Source organism: Urocitellus parryii, chromosome 3, assembly GCF_045843805.1.
Source record: "Urocitellus parryii isolate mUroPar1 chromosome 3, mUroPar1.hap1, whole genome shotgun sequence".
NCBI classification, from domain to species: domain Eukaryota; kingdom Metazoa; phylum Chordata; class Mammalia; order Rodentia; family Sciuridae; genus Urocitellus; species Urocitellus parryii.
In genome coordinates this window covers 190,766,675-190,787,576 of record NC_135533.1, presented here as the reverse complement: position 1 = coordinate 190,787,576, position 20,902 = coordinate 190,766,675, and the positions used below count along the sequence as shown (strand labels likewise).

The 20,902-nt window shown below is 35.9% G+C and overlaps 1 protein-coding gene across 2 annotated transcripts in view; it reads right to left on the bottom strand.

Moving 5' to 3' along the window:
* The window catches only part of Pdcd6ip (programmed cell death 6 interacting protein), a 77,323-nt gene extending 56,666 nt beyond the window's left edge, over positions 1-20,657 (bottom strand). For both annotated transcript variants that reach the window (XM_026405278.2, XM_026405284.2), the window contains exons 1-3: positions 20,324-20,657; positions 7,136-7,190; positions 5,339-5,408 (exon numbers count right to left, since the gene is read on the bottom strand). In XM_026405278.2, coding sequence (XP_026261063.2) covers positions 5,339-5,408; positions 7,136-7,190; positions 20,324-20,532 — 334 coding nt within the window. In that variant the 5' untranslated portion in view covers positions 20,533-20,657. The remainder of the gene's footprint in view (positions 1-5,338; positions 5,409-7,135; positions 7,191-20,323) is intronic.
* Between the last annotated feature and the right edge of the window lie 245 nt (positions 20,658-20,902).

Sequence of the window (20,902 nt, the reverse complement as noted above, 5' to 3'; positions counted from 1 at the left end):
CCCTTTTATATATAAAACATAGAGACAGGGTCCCCTCAAGTTCCTTAGGGCCTCACTAAATTGCTGAGGCTGGTTTTGAATTTGTAATCCTCCTACCTCAGCCTCCTAAACTGCTGGGATTACAGGTGTGCACCACAGTGGCAAGATCTTATTTTTTAAAAGTCAGTGACTAATAAAAGGTGCCTAGAAATTAAAAACTTGATTACTTAAATGTTTTCAAAAATATTAGAAAGTAATATCTGGTGAGTTTCCAAAAAAGTAGAAATTAAAGAAATTAAGAATATAAGAATTATGAGTGAATAACTCAAACAACCAACATACAACTAATAAAGCATTCCAAAGAGAAAAGTGGGTGAATAAAAGGGAAAATGATCAAAGAAAATTTCACAGAGCTTAAGAAAAATACTAGTATTTCAACTAAAAGAGCCAACAATAAGTGCCACACTCAAAACTTTAATGAGATTCTAAACACAAAGAACAAAAGGAAAACTGTAAAAATCTTCCCAAAAGAAAAGAAACGGGTCACCTATAAAACTTTTCAACAACAACTCTGGATAACAAAAAGCAAGGAACAATGCCTTCAAGTTCTAAAGAAATATAACTTAAATTAATTTGACTACTTTATATTGTGCTCAGTATGGGTAGAAAGGAGAGAACAAGGAACAACTTGGTAAAGCAAAGACATAAAAAAGATAAAAAAAAGAGCAAACTCATGCTATAAAACCTTTAGCTTTTACTGAGTGAGGTGAAAGGTTGACAGTTTCTAACAGAATCACTCAGCCCACATGTGGGAAATAGACCACAGGGATTCAACAGACTAGAGAAGAGCTGCTACAGCAAAATGCTGAGAGCTGATGGAGGCTCAGGCCAGAACAGCAACAATAATAGTGAGAAGGGTGGGCTTGGGCTGGGGCTCAGAGGAAGAGCACTTGCCTAGCATGTGAAGCACTAGGTTCAATCCTCAGCACCAGAGAAATATAAAATAAAAGGTATTGTGTCCACTTACAACTAAAAAATAAATAAATAAATGTTTGGGGGGAAAAAAGATGGTAAGAAGTGACTGGAATTTGAATACACTTTAAAGTAAAATCTGAGCCTTTCCTGATGAATCAATTAGATGTGAAGAATGAAGCGAAACATAGTCAAAGATGACTTGTTTTTACCTAAGCGTCTAAGTGCCAGAATTTCAAACCAAATTCATGTAATGACAGAATATAGACATTTTCCAGAAGAGATTCAGAAAGTTGACCTTTTCTTGGAAAGTTACTTAGGAATATATCCAAGCAAAAGAGGAAGACATAATATGCAGAAAACAATGGTTTTAACCTAGGGGAGCAGTGACAGTTCAGGAAGACAACTATGCAATATCTTTGGAGAACCAACTGTCCAAATTCAAGCAAGAAAACACAAAAGACCATGAAAAGAATCTCTTAAGAAAAGGGAACTCTGGAGAAATAGGAAAAAGCATTAGGACATTTTTGGAAAATTTGGGGAATATGATAAAAGCATAGAATGTGTGGCAGTGGAAGAGCAATTAAAACCTCTAAAACACACACACACACACACACACACACACACACACACACACACAAAGCAGCTGAGCAAGAAGGTGCACACCTGTTAATCTCAGCCACACTGGATCCTCCTACAAGGCAGGAGGATCACCAAGTTCAAGAACAGCTCTGCAACTTAGCAAGACCCTGTCTCAAAACAAAAAATAAGAAGAGAGATGTAACTCAGTGGTTAAGTCACCCTTAGGTTCCGTGTGTGTGTGTGTGTGTGTGTGTGTGTGTGTGTGTGTGTCTGAGAGAGAGAGAAAGAGAGAGAGAGTGAGAGTGTCACACAGAGCAATAATGAAAGTCATGATTTAAATAAAAAGCAACTGGTTGGTCTACTATGTGACAGAAAATCGGAGGGCTTCAAAAATAAATGAAATATGTTCCAAGCAACAGATAAAAGTAAACTATTTATATAGATATATATGCCAATCTACTACATTCCCATATTATCCCAGGCTGAATTCTTTTTTTTTTTTTAACAATTTCTCATGTCTGAGAGATTTTGAGAACTTTTTGGTTCTTATAATTATATTTTTATTATAATTATATTTTCCTTTATGATTTCTTCTATCACATCTAAACTTAAACCAGGTATTCTTGTAAATATTTAGCACTTCTTTCTTCAAAGAGCAATTTTTTTCTTAATATTCAACTCTTATTTTTCACGTGATTGCTCCTTTTTCACTAAGTTTTTCAAAATGAGTAACTTACCTATAAATATTCTAACATTTAAACACTTGTTTAAAATAAATTTAAAACCCCACCTCCTAGAGTTAACCAGTTAATTTTAGAGTATTTTCACAAACAGGTACACATACGTTCACATGCAACTTTTCACAAACTGGATACTACACCATACTTGAATTGCCTGGAATGCACAAGTCCAAAGAGAAGGAATCACACTGGATTCTATATGAAGTATGTCTCAAGCAGCCCAACTCAGAGGATCCAAGGTTGTGCAAAGCACCAACTCTGATCTGTAACAGGCTTTTTATTTAATATTCCATGGCTTTAAATGTCAACAAATATATACATTTGCATTATTGTGTTTAGTCTTCTAAAACTGCACAATGTTTTTTAATACTTTTAGTTGTAGATGGACACAATAACTTTATTTATTTTCTTATGTGGTGCTGAGGATCAAACCCAGTAATCAAACCCACACATTAGGCAAGCACGCTACCACTGAGCTACTACCCCAGTCCTAAAATTGTGTAAGATTTTAATAATAGGTAACAAGACATTACTGAAAGACATTTAATTTTCAATTCTTGCCACTAGAAATGCCTTAATTAACCACTTCCTGCTGTATTTATGCTCTTAATTTTTTTGCTTTTCACTTCTAGGAATTTGATTCATCACTCAACTTATCTTACTCAAGAATCTCCTAGTCTCCTGTCATCTGCTCTTATTCTCAGTCTAACAATTTGCTTAAATCACAACAGCACTAACTTTCTTTTCTTCACTTTGCCTCCCTTACCGCATAATGCTCCCTTGGTCCCTAGATCTTTCCTTCAACTTTTCATAACTGAGCAACTCATATTTGCTGTATTCACTTCCTCACCTCTTATCCACCTCTCTGCCAAATTCAGTAACTTCTCCAATCCTGTTTACTTCTGCCACAATAACTTAATGCTTCAACCTTGATGATCAGAGTCACCTCAAGATATATTCAAAAACTCTAATTCCAGTGCACCAACTTAAAATCTCCTACCACATCCGGCAATCTGTTTCTTCATCTTTCAAGATATCCTTGTTTCTTTAACATTCCCCAGCAATTCTAATATGCAGTCAGGTTTGGGAACAACTGAACTATTTCACCTTTGAAATGCTTCTAGAATTCCCTTTCTTGTCTCTGTTCTTTACTGGTTCCTCCAATATCTGAAAGTTTTTTCTCAACCTCATTCCCAGAACCTCTTCCTTTATTTCCCCTGAAGACCAAATTCCCTAGCACTGGCTTTCATACTTTTCTATTATCTGCCAGAGGGGATAAATTATTAGCACCTAATGACAACTGTTCCCAAATCTACATCTCTTTTTGAGCTTTAAATCTATTGTTTACAAATGCAAGAGAAATTTCTACCCAGAAATAACAGAAAATTCAAATTCAACCTGTCTAATAAAAGGAATAAATACCAATATGTGAAACCAAATTATAAATCTCAGCATCAACCAAGTAAGACTTTAGAAAGCCAATCTTTGTAATTACTAAATTGGCAATAATAGTGCTTTTCCTCATTGAGCTATTGGGGAATTCAGTAAGATAATAAAGTAAGCCCCTCCAACAATGCCTGGGTATAGTAAATGCTCAATAAACATGAGCTATTAATATACAATAGGGGAGGGCTGGGAGTGTGGCTCAGTGGTAGAGCACTTGCCTAGCATGTGTGAGGCACATGGTTCTATCATCAGCACCACATAAAAAATAAGTAAAATTAAGTTATTAAAATATACATATGAATGTAAACAACACATAATATATACAATATACAATACATAATAATACATACATATATAAATACATAAACAATAGGGTAAAGTACCACCAATTCAGGACTATAATGTTTGCAATTCTTCATAATTTATTTTCCAATATTATCACCCTTCATAATCCCCAATTCACCTTATGGTTTTAAGCAATAGCCTTAATTATTATAGTATGTATTATATATAATATATATTATTTTATATATTTCCATCTCCTCACCTATATAAGTATATGCCTTATAGATACCTAACATTAAGATAGTTATATAATATCCAATATGTAAATATATGAGCATATATAATAATATCTTTTAAGATACTTAGTATTTACTATATCTTATACAATGAGTATATATCAAAGCACTTTAAATACATATGCCATGTTAGGTATATATATTTGGTTATAAATATCATTTTCTGGGGATGAAGCTAAAGATATAGCTCAGTGGTACAAAATATATATAAACATTATGTGATGTGTGCATGTATCGTGTTACATCTTTTATTACACATTGCAGCTAATATTTATTGAGCACTGTCCCAAAGGTTCTGCATGTTTTCATTCTTTTAAGCCACATAAGAACTCAATGAGATAAATAATATTAGCCTCACTTCACTGATGAGGAAATTAAGACACAGAGACAAAACCTTGCCTGAGCTGGCAGATCAAAAAGCTTTCACCTTCTGACCTTTGGTTATGATGTTGTACTTGTAATATTATTTTTTACCTGGAAAAACAAATTCATCCTTTAGGATCTAATTTAAACATTGTTGCTTTAAATAGGTAAAATTAACTTCTTCCTCATCTATGGTCCCAATTTGTGCACAGGATGATAAACAGTCATTTCTCATTTAACAACAGGATACATTCTGAAAAATGACTCATTAAATGATTTCACTGTTGTATGAGCATCATACTTACACCCACTAAGACAGCTACAACATCACTAGGTGGCATAATCTTATGGGACTACCATCACACATACAGTCTTTCGTGGACAAAAATATCACTATGCAATATACATTATATATTGGTAGTACATACAGAATGATCAACTATCTTCCCAATCAGACTGAATGCAACTATCTTATTCATTTTCATAACTAGGACAGTGCCTGGCAAGGCAAAGGCTCTACAAATATTATGAAATTGCACTTGAAGTTTAGAAGAAAATGACATGTAAAAAACTTTAGTATTTAACAAAGAGTCATTAAGAGACAATTTTAAAAGCCTAAAACAATACAAAAATATTTAGGACAAGTTTCCTATCATTTCTATTAAAACTACATACCCAATTTTACAGATCCTCCAAAAAGTGAACCTTTATCGAAAGCATCCTTCCAGGTAAATGTTAAACAGATCTGGACAGAATGGGAAAAGATAGAAAATTATTTTGTCATCATGGATTTCATTAAATATTAAGTCTTTTTTTTGGTACCAGAGATTGAACCCAGAGGCCACTGAGCCACATTCCCAGTCCTTTTTAGTTTTGGGGACAGGGTCTAAGTTGCTTAGGGCGTTGGTAGGTTGCTGAGGTTGGTTTTGAACTTGCAATCCTACTGCCTTAGCCTCCTGAGTTGCTGGAATTAGAGATGTGCACCATCCACCTAGCTCTTAAGTATCTTTTGAAGAAAAAGCCACAATGAAGAAAAGGACAAAAGTTCGACCTGTCTAAAACATTATCTCCTTATAACCAACCCAATTTCTTTTCCCCCTCTGGACAATAATTTTCTTTAAAGTAAAGTACTGGCACTAGGTTATTTCAAAATGGTCATTCTATATCAGTAATCATAAACACTATCATTCATCTTCATAAACACACAATGAGTTGACAGAACAAGCACTACATGTTTGTCAAACAAGCAAAGATAAACAAAGGCAATAAAGTAAGTACTACAGGTTTTCCAGGAGACAAAATTAAACACAACTATTACAAAAGTAGGAAAATGGTTTCTCAAGAGGATGGGATGATATTTTACTTTCTGATCTGAGTGGTTGTTAAATAAGCATGCACACTTTGTGAAATTCAAACTATACATATGATTCATCCTCTTCTCTGTAGAGTACTACACCTAAAATTTTACTTAGTGGAAAACTACATCTATCTCTGCTTCTAAACTAAGTGTAACACTTATGAAGGTTAAAAAGAACTTAGTCTCATTTAAATTATTTATTACAACCTAATAAAAAAGTTAACTCTGGATTAGGTAAACCTTCAAACATACAGAAAAATAAAAAGAATAACATAATGAATTTGCAAGTACCCATCAACAGCTTTAGCTTTTTACTCTTTTTAGTTCATCTCCTCCCTAACTCCTCCTCCTACCACCACCACCCATTCACACACACTTTTCTTCCTGGAATATTTTAAAACAAAATCTCAATACCTAATTATTTCACCTGTAAAAACTTAAGTACAAGGACGTTTAAAGTACTTTTCTTATACTGTTTTAAAACTCAGAAATATCCCAAAGGGACAGGAAATATAGCTCAGTGGTATACCACTTGCCTGGCATATATGCCTGGGTTCAATTCCCAACACCACCAAAAAAAAAAAAAAAAAAAAGTACCACAAAGTTTAAAACTTTTATAAAACTATAAGAAATTACAAACATTTTAAATTTCCAACAACTAGTCTTTAAGAGAAAATAAAGCTGACATGTTTGTAATGTAATATCAATCGTAACAGCCATTGCAACTTTTATATGCAATTGTAATTTGGACTAATAATTTTTCAGGAACTGAGACCAATACTTTCTGAATTATATAGCTTACTTCTTAATCCTGTAAAAGGGGAGGGACACAGAATATTAAATCAATCAATAAACATTTCTTCTTTTTATATAAAATGAACTCCACTGTTCTACATGAGCCTCAGAAGTGACGGGGGAACTACATGAATCAAATTTCAGGAGTCTTGAGAAGCACATATGTTCAGATCAGACAAAGCTAAATATTTCTAGTTTATATAAAACCAGCTAAACATAGTAAGGAGGTATCAATGATCTCAATAAAATGATATCATAGGTGGAAGGAAATGGGTAATTTGCCATTACCACACAACTTTAAAACAAAATTAATGGCTTACCTGATTTTCAGAAAATGGGAATTTGGGTTCAATGGAACAAATCTGATCATAATATCTAAAAAATAGAGCAAAGTTAATAATTAGCGGAGGTAAACATGACATACATTTATATAAACACAAGTGATTTAAAAGTATACAAAAATTCATGTTTATGCCAGGCGTGATGGCTCACACTTGTAATTCTAGCAACTTGGGAGGCTGAGGCAGGAGGATCACAAGCTTGAGGCTAGCTTCAGCAACTTAGTGAGACTGTTTCTAAATTTTAAAAAGGAATAGGGATATAGCTCAGTGGTAAAACACCCCTAAGTTTTATCCTCAGTACCACCAAAAAAAAAAAAAAAAAGAAAGAAAGAAAGAAAGAAAAAGATTCATGCTGATTTTAGTAGCCCACAAATTCAATTCAATCAGTTATTTTAAGTTTCATGAACATCCTCTCAATGTGTAAACCAGGAGCTAAAATATACAAAATGAAAAACTTTGAGAAAAAAAGATACCCACCACCACAGACAATATTTATCTATTACTATTGCCTAGAAATTAACTAACATCTTCCCAAGAAACTATGTATTTCTTAAAATACTCTTTTTTTATTAAGATACTTAAGTTTATACCCATTGGACAAATTACAGTCTCTGGCAAAGTGATTAAAAATAGGTTTACAAACTCTCAAAATGTTTTAGGTATGTCCATTTCTTTAGGTTATGTCACCACTACCATACAGCTCATCAAAGTTCACACAGTTCATCTCTTTCAGGTAAACTTATCTAGAAGTTTCCTAGACAACTCCCATTTCCTTTCTCATTTTTTCCTAACTATTCCAGCATCAAGAATGATAAATAAACATAAAGCAGTCTTCTCCCCTTGACAGAGTGAGCTTTTAGCCAACAAGTCTGAGGAGAAAGAGAGTTAAACCCAAGCTTTCTAAATGGCCTCTAATCTTTCTTCCTTCATTTATTCTCTTCTATCTTTCCATGCCTTCATGGACACAATCTTTCCAGTGGTTATTTCTCGGGGTGAATTTTCAGGAGGTAAGCAAGTAGGAGAGGCAAGCAACATGTCTAAGACAAAGCTTTTGATTAGCATGGCCACAAGTTAGATTACAAACAGGAAAAAATGGGCAATTAAGTAAAAACATTTAAAGATTGGAGCCAGGTTTCTTTCTGTCAGAAAAAAAATTATAAATATGTGAAGAGAGAAGGCTAAAATTAATTCTGTGGGTTTGAACTGGATTGGAGATACCAACGAGAATTTTTTTTTTTTTTTTTTGTGGTACTGAGCTACATACCTAGCCCTTTTTATTATTTATTTTTAGAGTCTTAAGTTGCTGAGGCCCTTGCTAAATTAGCTGAGGCTGCCCTCAAACTTGTAATCCTCCTGCCTCAGCAACTGAGTCACTAGGATTACAGGCATGCACCACCACGCCCAGCTGTGAGCTTTTTTTTTTTTTAATTTTTTTTTTTGGTTGTACATAGACAGAATACTTTTATTTTATTTACTTATGTTTATGTGGTGCTCCTGAGGATCAAACCCAGTGCCTCACGCACACTAGGCAAGCGCTCTGCCACCAAGTTACAGCCCGGGCCACTTGAACTTATTTTTTAATATCACTGAGATACAAGAACATATAAAAATGTCTATGTATTTCCAAAATATATATGCTGAGGACCTAGAAGCAATTATACCTCCCAATAGCAATAATCTAGTACCCAAATAATATCCCACATTAAAAGGAGCCACTGCTCATTAAAGAAATAACTGATTCCAGAGCATAGACTGAGAAAATTCAAGAGTCAAAAAACTAAACTTGCTATGCCAAAAAGTGCTGAATTACTCACAAAATGATGGGGACATCTTTCAAAAAACACAATTTTAAGGGACTCCTAATAGTCAAGTTTAGAATAGTTTAAATAAAATAAGTAACAGTAACAAATCATAATCCACTGAAAAAATAAGAAAACTATTCTGAAGTAAATAAATAGATGAATACAGAATAGAGGTCTACCTTACTGTATAATGCCAACTAATAAATCTAGAAAAAATGATGGAGTTAAGGGGAAAAAAATCACCATTTGGCATCTTTCAGAGCAATATCTGATTCTGGTAAGATTCATCAATGGATACTAAAAATAATGAAAGTTTCATGAGAAATAGGGTAGCATATAGTCTCAAAGTAGCTCTCTACAAAATACTTATTAATTACAGTATAATTATTAACTATAAAGTCAATGAATCTGGCAAACACCATCCTATTGAAGTGATAAAAACTAATACTACCATCAAGAGGACACAACAACATCACATATCATCGAGAAATATGACATAAGACCCTATTGTGGACATCATATCCCTATTGTGGACATTCTAAAGCAACAAAACTATATTCTTCAAAATGTCAAGGTCATGAAAGACAAAACTAAGAAACTATTCCAGATTGAAGGAGACTACCCTAGATTAGCTCCCGTATCTATAAAAAAAAAAATGGGAAAATCAGCAAATTGTGAATGAAATTTGTAGTTTAAATAGTAATATTGAACTAGTGCCAATTTCCTGATTTTGAAAGTTCAAAGAGTTATGTTACGTAGGATAGTATCCTTATACTTAGGAAATAAACTTCAAAGTTTTAAGTACTGAAACCCTTTAATGGAATCCCTTATACTTAAAAGTGCATTCAAAGTTTCTGACAAGGTCTTGAATTATCTGCCCATCATGCTTATCATGCCTTATCTCAGGATATTTGCTTCATATTCAAGTCACTAAATCATACACCCTCCTGTCTCAGGACCTTCACACACTTTTTCATCTGTACCTGAAAACATTCTTCTTCCCATTTCCCACTTTTTCTGTCTAGATTAATGTGCCTTCAAAAGAAGACTTCGTGCATTCATTCCATGTATCTAACACATCTAGGACATGAGAATTCAGCAATAAACATTTTAAAAATCTTTGCCTCTGTGAAAGTTTTAAAGGGAAAGACAAGATAAATATGTTAAATATATATACACATACATACATATACGTGTGTGTATCTATGTGGTATAGTGCTAAGTGCTATGGAGAGATAAAGAGGTAAGAGGGTGTTATGGTTTAGATATTAGATGTCCCTCAAAAGTGCCTGTGTGAGAAATGCAAGAAAGTTTATGGGTGAATGATTATGAGAGTTTTAAATAATCAATGTATTAATCCCCAGATAAGGATCAACTGGGTGGTAACTGTAGACAGGCAAGTGTGGCTGGAGGAGGTAGGTCCTTGGGGAATGCCTTTGGAGTATTTTGTACTTGTAGAATGGAGCTAACGCTCCTTCTCTCTCTCCTCCAGTCCCTCATTCTCTCCCCCTCCCCCAACCCTCTCCCCCAACACCCTCCCTCCCTCTCCCTCCTTCTAGGGTGCCAGGATCTGTCCTGAAATGTCTTCTTCCACCACACCCATCTGCTCTGATGTTCTCCCTCATCGAGGGCCCAGAGCAATGGAGCCAGGCCACCATGATCTGAAACCATGAGTCCCAAATAAATCTTTCCTCCTATAAAATTGTTCTTGTCAGGTCATTTAGTCACAGCAACAACAACAACAACAAAAAAAAAAAATTGACTAAAACAGAGGTATAAAGTATATGTAATGGAGTGAGGTGAAAAAGCTACTGTTTTAAGAAAGTAGTCATCTGACTACATAACTTAAAAAAAAAAAAAACAGCATGAATAAAGGCCTGAAGAAAGTGATACAGTGAGTCAAGAAAATAAGAAAGTAAGTCTAAGGAAAAGCAAATCCAAGACCCTGGGACAAGAATGTGCCTGAGAATGTACCTGGCATGATAAAAAGGCCAAGAGGGCCACCATAGAGCAAGCACGGAAGAAAATAATAGATGAACTCAAAAGAAGTAATGATGTTTGGAGTACAACTGTAAAACTTTTAGCTTTTACTATATGCAGTAAGAGGATGAACCATTAGAGGGTTTGGACAAAAGAGTAGCATGATCAAGTTTATTTTCATAAGAGTCAACATGACTATTATGGAGAAATCTGACTGCTAGTACGCAAAAGCAGTAGAGAGGTCAGATAGTAAGCTACTGCAGCTACCCAATCAAGAAATGATGCTAAAACATGGCGGTGGCAATCTAACCCCCTTTTTTTAAATATTTAATTTTTGGTTGTAGATGGACACAATACCTTTATTTAATTTTATATGGTGCTGAGGATTGAACCCAGGGCCTCAGATGTGATAGGTGAGCACTCTACCTCTGAGCCACAACCCCAGCCACAACCTAATCCCTTTTTAAAACTAGTTCCCACAGACCGGGAATGTGGCTCAATGGTACAACTCTTGCCTAGCATGCAAGAGGCTCTGGGTTCAATTTCCAGCTCCACAAAAACAAAAACAAAATTAATAAATTAGTACCCCTTCCATTTATAATCTCTTAAACCCTAAACATTTCCTTCATAGATTTCTCACAGTTTATATTATTTGTGAGATTATGTTTATGTGGGATTACTATTATATCTTTTCTCTTGAACAATTCTAAATTCCATGAGAGCAGATGCCAGGTACATTTGCTCAGTTTTGTTGCTAGTCCCAAGCAAATGAATTAATAAAATGCAAAGTCCCTGAAAAAAATAAACCTAGGATTAAGATTCTCTGTTTTGAGAATGAACAAGAGCTACCAAAGTATAAGCCCATAAAAAAAGAATAGCAGGTAACAATGGACTGAGTCAAGAAAGTACCTAACAATGTGCCTGGCAGAGCAAAGAGACCAACATGACTACAGAGTAAGGTCTGGCAAATCAATTTTTTTTTTTTTTTTTTACTTTAGACAGTATCCGCGCAGTACCTTTTTTACCTATGTTGGGCTACCTCAGATGCTAAGTGTTCTAGGTACGCAGCTGTTCAACTGCCATCAGCTAGAGACATTCTCCAAAGGAAAAGTGCCCAGTCTGTTAGAGGGGAACTATGAGGAAAGGAAGGAGTGGCCAACATGATCAGTTTCATTCTCTGCTCCAACAGCACCCAAATTTGAGCATTCTCTTCTCTCCTCCAAGAGAGACAGACATTTTAACTTGGCTACCTGACACAGCTGGCTGGAGGCAAGGTAATTTTCTGAGTTATCAATTCCCAGATTAAGATTCCACTATTCAGGGCTGGGATTGTGGCTCAGCAGTAGAACGCTTGCCTCGCATGTGCAAGGCCCTGGGATCAATCCTCAGCACCACATAAAAATAAATAAATAAAAGTTATTGTGTTCAACTACAACTAAAAAATAAATAATAATAAAAATTCTTAAAAAAAAAAAAGAATTCCACTATTCAATGCCACGCCACTGCCAAACAGAGCACTCAATGTGTGGGTGGCACTACAGCAATGCTTGGTAGCAATCAAGGACAGAATGAAGCACAAGCAAAAACCCCAGCTAGGTCTCTAAGGCTTTCAGTGTTAGACCACTGGAGTGGAACCCAACAAAAGTTGCCTAGCTGGAAACGCCTTATTTTGCTGACCACTACTATAAAGTAAGCAGGGAGGGAAGTAGCAGAAAATGAAGATATTTGCTCTGCGAAGAAGAGAAGAAAGAGGAAAAAGAAAAAGAAGTAGAAGAAGGAAACAGAAAGGACAGTTATTGGAAATCAACACTGTCTAGCCAGTATGGAGCAAACCCCAACAAAACAAAAGAGATCAACTAAGGCTTTGCAAAAGAAAACAGTGGTTGCTACCTGCGGTTATTACAGGCAAAACACTGCTCCTAGAGAAACAAATACAATAAGCTACTTCTTTGATATAATTCCTCTATATATCAACCCATCATGGCTCAGCCTACATCTCAGGTATCAGAGTCTCTAGAAAGGGAACCCAGAGAAATCTACCACATCCTTTTCCTTATCATTTTAATGGGCTTTTCCCTACCAGCCTAGAATACATATCTCACAAAGTAGACCTAGGCTGTAGGTTGTCCCTAAGTAGGAAGGTGGAAAACCAGTATGCTAAACCAGGAAGGTGACCAAAAAAAAAAAAAAAAGAAAAAGAAAAAAAAAAAAAATATATATATATATATATAAAATACATAATTGAAAATGTGATATAAATAATAATAATAAATAATGCTAAGAATTTTATCTTTATAGTTTACTTTAGAAATAACTAAAATTTTTTAAATGTTTATTTTTTAGTTGTAGGTGGACACAATACCTTTATTGTGGTGCCAATACTTTTATGTGGTGCTTAGGATTGAACCCAGTGCCTCACACAGGCTAAAGACGAGCACTCTACCTCTGAGCCAAAACCCCAGCCCCAGAAATAATTTAATTTGAAACACTTATTTAAAATTTAAAAACCTAAACAAATGGTATGATGCCACAATATGCAGAACTCAAGTCTTCAAGTCTTGAAGTCTTGACAACCCTGAGTTTGAATTCCAACCATGAGTTTTAATTCCATTTCTTAGAGGTATGACCATGAACAAGTTATTCAACCTCTCTAAAGTAAAGATAATTAATACCTCCCTTATATGTGAGGAACAAATAAAATAATACAAACAAAATGTTGAAATAGTGCCTGGGTAAATAATATGTATGTTATAAATGCAGCTATAAGTTATTATAACTATGTAAAAGTAGTTTTATATGCAATCCACTATTCTATAAAACTCATGCATTTCAAAGCAAATGTATCACAGCTTAATTTACAAATCTCATAGGGAGGGCTGGGGATGTGGCTTAATGGTAATGCTCAGCATGGGAAGAGCCTTAGGTTCAATCCCAGCAACACACACACAAACACAAAAAAAAAAAAAAAAAAAAACCCTCATGGGGGGAGAAAACTAGGAAATAAATACATTTCTTTGAAAGTAACAAAAATGGAAATAGTTGAAATTACCATCAGAAGTTCTAGTTTTAACAAAAGTTTTAAGAGAAAGATATAAGGATTAAGAAACACCAATCCACATTAGCCAAATTCCTATAACTCTATACAGCTCACCTCTGTATTAGGACTATGTACTTCTGACCAGCAACTAGAGGGAGAAACAAGAGACCAGAGAAACTAAGATGGAGTTATGAACTAGAGTTTACAGAACCTTCCTGAATCTTATTTTCATACTTCATTCTTCACCCAATTTATCATCTGAAAAATCATTAATGAAGCACTGCTGCAGCAGAATATGAGTAGAAAGCAAACAGAGAGTCAGGTCCTTAGCCAGCTTCCACCTTAAAGTCAATATAAGAGTTTAAACCTTTTGGATAAATCAAAGGGTTATACACAATGATAAGATAGTCCTGATAGGCTACTTTATTTACCAGCTTTCAGAAAAACATTAAACACACATATCAGACTTCAAGGGGGAAAAATACAATCAGACTTTAAATCTTAAAACTTTCTTCAAAATTTCATGTTTATTCATCTATGCAAAATAAATTACTGGGCCAAATTAAGGTATAGCAACCTCAGATATTCCTTGAGATTAGGATCAAGTACAATACATCTTTATATCCTCTACACTATCTCTGGCAATGTGGCTCACGTAGGACTCTCCATTAAGATTTTATAAAGAAGTTGTTACAATGTCATTAGTATAATATATCTCAATATCTTCACCCCAAATCAAGAATCAGAATGTGAGCAAGAGTTGTGAAAGAAAATAAAACAACAATATTTTCTTTCCTGATCTATAAAGTAGAGCCTAGCACGTGCGAGGCCCTGATTTTGATCCTCAGTACCACATAAAAATAAATAAATAAATAAATAAATGGTATTATGTCCAGCTACAACTAAAAAAAAAAAGAAAACAAGGGCTGGGGATGTGGCTCAAGCGGTAGCGTGCTTGCCTGGCATGAATGCGGCCCGGGTTCGATCCTCAGCACCACATACAAACAAAGATGTTGTGTCCGCCAAGAACTAAAAAATAAATATTAAAATTCTCTCTCTCTCTCTCTCCCCTCTCTTTAAAAAAAGAAAGAAAGAAAACAAGGGCTGGGGATGTGGCTCAAGTGGTAGCGTGCTCACCTAGCATGCGTGAGGCACTGGGTTTGATTCTCAGCACCACATAGAAACAAAATAAAGATATTGTGTTCACCTAAAACTAAAAAATAAATATTTAAAAAAACAAACAAATTATCAACTATTTAAAAATAAATATCAATACTTCAAAGTCAGTAAAATACAGCCAATGCAGACTGAGAAAAAAACAAATTTCTAAAATAAAAGTATTGCAGGGCATGGTGACACATGCCTATAATCTCAACTACTTCAGAGGCTGAGGCATGAGGATTTCAAGTTCAAGGCCAGCCTCAGCAATTAAGCTTGGCTTTAAGCAACTTAAATAAAAATAAAGAACTGGGGATGTGACTCAGTGGTTAAGCACTCCTGGGTTCAATCCCATTTACCAATAAATAAATAAATAAAATGTATTAGAAAAACAAAAAAGATGAACAACTAATCATTCAAAACAAAAAGAAATTAAACAAATAAGCAAAATATATATATATATATATATATATATATATATATATATATATATATTTGATTTTAACAAAGAAAAAGGTGGCCCCAAATCTTTAGCAAATATGCTGGTGAAGGTGAGGACAGGAATCACACATAACAAATGCACAACATTAATAAGAAAAAAATTGTTACTATAATAATGAGGAGACTAAAACATTTTTGCAAAGACTTATATATAACAAAAGATACCACAAATACAAAGTTTAGTAGTAAATGTTAAAACTAAAAAAAGAAACAGACCAGACAATTTTAAGACATACATAATGGAAAAAAAGATAAATAACCAAAAAATGTAAGTAACTTCTTCAAATCAGTTTAAAAAAAAAAAAAAGCGAACAACTTGACAGAAAATGGGACCCAAAAAATCATAGAAAAAGAAACAAAGTGACTAATAAACATAAATGTTTAATCTCAGCAAAATAAAGGCAATGCATACTAAAACAAGATACCATCCCACACCCATCATTTTGGCAAAAAGTAATGATTTAAATTTTTCATCAGTGAGTACCAGGAAGAATGTAGAAGAATAAAAAACATATATACTAGTTACTGGGAATATAAATTGATATAACCACTGTAGAGAGCTGAAATCAGATACCCACCTCTTCCTGTTAAACAAAGAGATCTTTAAAAACCCTTCTAGTCTCTCTCCTGAAACCTCACTAATTTAAAAAAAAAAAAAAAAAAAAAACTTAAAAATCTAAAAGGATTTGGTGTAGCTCAGATATAAAGCAATTATTTAGCCTGTGTAAGGCCCTAGGTTTAATTTCCAGTACCAAAATAAAAGTAAATGAACAAAGAAAAAGAGAATGGGAAAGGGCACAGCAACATACAAGAGGTTTCAACAAAATGCTCAAAAAGGTGAAAAGTGAAAAAAAGAAGCAGAAAACTAAAATCTAACTGCATAAGCAAGGGAACCAACAAGCCAAATCATTTCAGAGAAGTCAGAAAAGATCTGAATTAAGAAACATGAGATACCCCTAAAGACAATCTGAGGCTGAAAAGATAAAGATGTGGTTGAAAATCCCTGAAAGAAACCTTCAGGCCCAGATCCTCAACTCTGAGGGTAGGTTAACTCTCAGAAAAATGTTAGGAATATCATGTACTGTGTAGTGGGGACTGTGGGGATGGAGAGGCTGGGGCTAGAGTACAAATTACCTACATTATTAGCAATTCTCCCCTTCTTCCTTATTAACAAAACCTCTGATTTTTTTAGCTGGGGATAAAGCCATTCATAATAAAAACTCCTTTTCCTAGCATTTCTTCTATGAGATGTGAACACACATAATGGCCAGTAACATATAAGTAGAATGTTGTGAGGCAGGTTCCAGATGCTCTCTTCTTCCATTCTACTGTCTGGAACTTGGGTATGCTTGTCATCTTGGACTATAAGAACCAGAACCATACTCTAGCTTTTACAGAGCCGAAAGCTGGAAGGAGTCTGAGCTCCACTGAACTCCACAGAACTACCACCTGTTGACTACCACAACTACCTACCTGCCAACTTTTTAGACAAGAATAAAATCTTAGGGCTGGAGTTGCGGCTCAGCAGTAGAGTGATCACCTAGCTCGTTGAGGCACTGGGATCGATCCTCAGCACCACATATAAATAAATCAAATAAAGTTATTGTGTACACTTACAACTAAAAAAAAAGTTTTAAAAAAAGAATAAAATCTTAATTTAATTCACTGGTAATTTGGGATCCCCCACATAAAGTTGAACCTAAACCTTATACAGGTGCCATTTGCAGATTCCCAACCTCCATTCACACTGATCAAATTTTAGAAAGCTGATGGCAGATTTTTCATGGAAGGAAACAGGAAGCTTTCTTTCTAAAGAAACTTATCACCACAAAGTTTGTGGTGAAATGCTGAAATGTGCAGCTTCCAAAATAAAAGTAAAACAAAACAGCAGCATCATGCTAAAATGTGCAGCTTCCAAAATAAAAGTAAAGCAAAAGAGCAGCATTCCCATGTGATCACCATACAGTTCAACATTTTCAAGGCTGTTCTACTCAATTTTTAATAAAAATCATTTTATAAAGGATAAAGTTCCTTTAATATAAATGATTTTTAAGTAAGCATGCTCATTAATAGTGTACAAATAAATGTTTATCTTACAACATTTAATCCAGCATCTACAGGTCAAGTATATCATTGGAGTTTTGTATGTGGAGCTGTGTACCAGCCCTTATTAAGCTATCTTCTACTCTTTAGGAATTAGTTTAAAACTTCTGTTTAAAAGTTCATTAGTTTAAAAGTTCATTAGGCTAAAAAATAAATGTTCAGTTTACACAACTATCAAAAATAATCATAAAAATGAGATATTCTGCTTAATTTGAATATCTCACAACTGTTTGATTCAAAACTATCTTATTTTATAGTGTATATACCCATAGAATTTTTGTACACATCTCCATTAAATATTTTAGCAGCCTGGAGTAAGTTTATCAACTTACCCTAATTCCATAAAAAAGGGCAAAAAGGGCAAAAAAAAAAAAAAAAAAGTTAAAAACCTTAATAGCTGCAGTAGGACAGGACCATACAAAGGTAACTAAAGAAACACAGTTTCAAGGAAAAAGTCTCTGCAATAGCTCCACTACCTAAGAACAGTTTCCACATACATGCCTGGTTGGAAAACAAAGGATCCCAAGTTCAAAGATAGCCTCAGCAACTCAGAGAGGCCCTAAGTAAGTTAGCAAGACCCTGTCTCAAAAAATAAAAAGGGCCGCAGATGGGGCTAAGTGATTAAACACCCCTGGGTTCAATCCCTAGTACCAAAAAAGGAATGAACAAATGTTTTCTTTAAAGTTCCTACCAGCATCCTATCTGAAGCATTATCCAATATCCTCCTTTGTCAGTCTTAAAATCCTGTGCCAACTGCCCCTGAAGACACCAAGTTCCTTCACCACTGGAACCAAACCTAGTCAACAAGGTTTTTACAGGTTCATTATACCACAAGTATGCTTTATTAATAATACTAGTTGGGGCTGGAGTTGTAGCTCAACGGTAGAGTGCTCACCTAGCATGTTCTAGGCACTGGGTTCCATCCTCAGCACCACATAAAAATAAAGAAAATAAAGGTAATGTGTCCAACTACAACTAAAAATATATATATTTAAAAAAAATACTAATTGAAAATCCTCATTAAATCTACATGTAAAAACAACTTTGAAGATTTTTTAAAATAGGTTAATTCTAGAAAAATGGCCCAAGTATTCCTAGGTTAACTTTAAAATTGTTTAAGTTGCTGTGTGCGTTGGTGCACCCTGTAATCCCAGCAACTGGGGAGGCTGAGGTAGTAGGATGGCAAGTTACAGGCCAGCCTCAGCAACTTTGGGAGGCCCTAAGCAATGTAGCAAAATTCCTGCCTCAAAATAAAATATAAAAAAAGGGCTGGGGATGTGGCTCAGTGGTGAAGCATCCCTAGGTTCAATCCCCATAACAAAAAAATGTGTTTATGCTAAGTATCAGACTAATGATCCTTACAGTCCAACAGTCTTGGCTCTAAAATTGACAGCAAGTAGTCTCTGAGCAATCTGTTTAATATCTCCTCCTTTGAGGAACCAACCCTTCCTCTGTCCAAACTTTTGCTTTGATCTATGAGGGATGGAAAAGTTAAACCAGCTGTTTAACCCAAAAGTCATTAAATTAGCCTATTTCCCACCACCTATTTCCCAAAAAGGGGTACAAACAGAACAAATAAACGGCCTCCATGGACTTTCAACAGAGCTAGGAGAAAGTCTACTGAGTGTTATGATTATTACATTTACTATAAGAGCTGCTACTGGGCCATCTCTCTCTAGGAAAACAGCATCATGGAGACAGATGATCTCCAGTGATGTCTAAACATAATGAATACACTTAGACATTTCAATTACCAGAGTCTTTTCTTAACTTAGGCTGGTTAAACCTGGATTTCTGCTATTCTACTACTTGCACCCTAATATACTTCCTCTTCTCCTGTGAAACGAGAATGTTAGAGGAAATGAGGTCATAAAGTGCCACAAAAATGCTGTCATGGTTAACGTAAAATACAAAAAAAAAAAAAAGAACCTTTATTAAATACAGAATGAGGTCAATATGCATTTGCTAAAATAACAACTTATTCCATTACTGTGCATACCTGTTTGTAAACAGATTTTAAAACATACTTTGAATGTTCCATTGTGTCACTCAAGTTTTACTTCAAATAACTGTAGCTCCTAACTTCTAGAATTATTCATCCGTCGTTTAATAACTTTGAATTTAAGACTGCCCATTTCAAGTGAACCACGTAATGAGTAATAAACAGACACTTGCTCCAAGTGTCCGGATTCCCCCACTTCCCTCAACTACTATTATGAAACCTAAATGTGGATCAAAAAGTCATAAGACAGTGACAGGAAAACAGGGGGAGAAGGAAGTCTTCAGTCTGAGACATCAAAAAAAAAAGTGAAAACTAGTTGAGTAAAGGTGACAAGAGAAATCAGTACGTGGCAGACTATTCCTCCCAAGTATCCAGCCTTGGCAACCAAAGGGCAGGGTTACCTCCGGGCCGCGGGGCCGGTGGAGCTCACCAGGAAGGAATGCAGACCACACCTACGCTCCTGCCCAAGCCGGGGCGGGGCGGCTCGGCCTGGGCCACCGGCTCCGGAGAGTGAGGAAGGAAGGAGGCGGCTACACTCAAAACCTGACTTCAACACCCGCCCCCGCCCCCGGCCCCGCGCCCACCTCAGGAGCGTTTCCAGCGCTCCCTCGTGCTTGTCCAGCGGGCGGCCGAGGGCGGCTCGGCGCAGCTTGCTGAGCTCCTCCGCGGCGCGGCAGTACTGGGCCTGCTCCTCTCCGCCACTCGGGTACATCTGCTGGATGAACTTCACCAGCGGCTTGGCCAAGTCCACCTCCGAGGTCTTTTTCAGCTGCACCGAGATGAACGTTGCCATAATGACCACCGGGCCGCCGTTCGGGCCAAAAAGACGGCGGGACAGTGATGAGGGCCGAGGCGCGCCGGGCACCGGGCGGCGGACGAGCGGACCGACGGGCTGACGGACGTTCGGTCGGCCGGCGCTCCGAGTCTGTCCACTTCCGGGAGCTCCGGCGCAGGCGCACTCAGAGAGACGCGCGCGCCGCACGCGGTCACGTGAAGGAGTTGCCGCGGCGTCACTCACCTGGTTCCCGCTGAGCGGTGGGGTCCTGGCTTTCTTAACTTATGGAGGTCTCCCCTTTTTCTTTACTGTCTGGACGGGTGGACTGGACACTTTCATGTAAGAATAACTACTGTTCCACTCCCTGGTGAAGTACGCCTGCTGTACT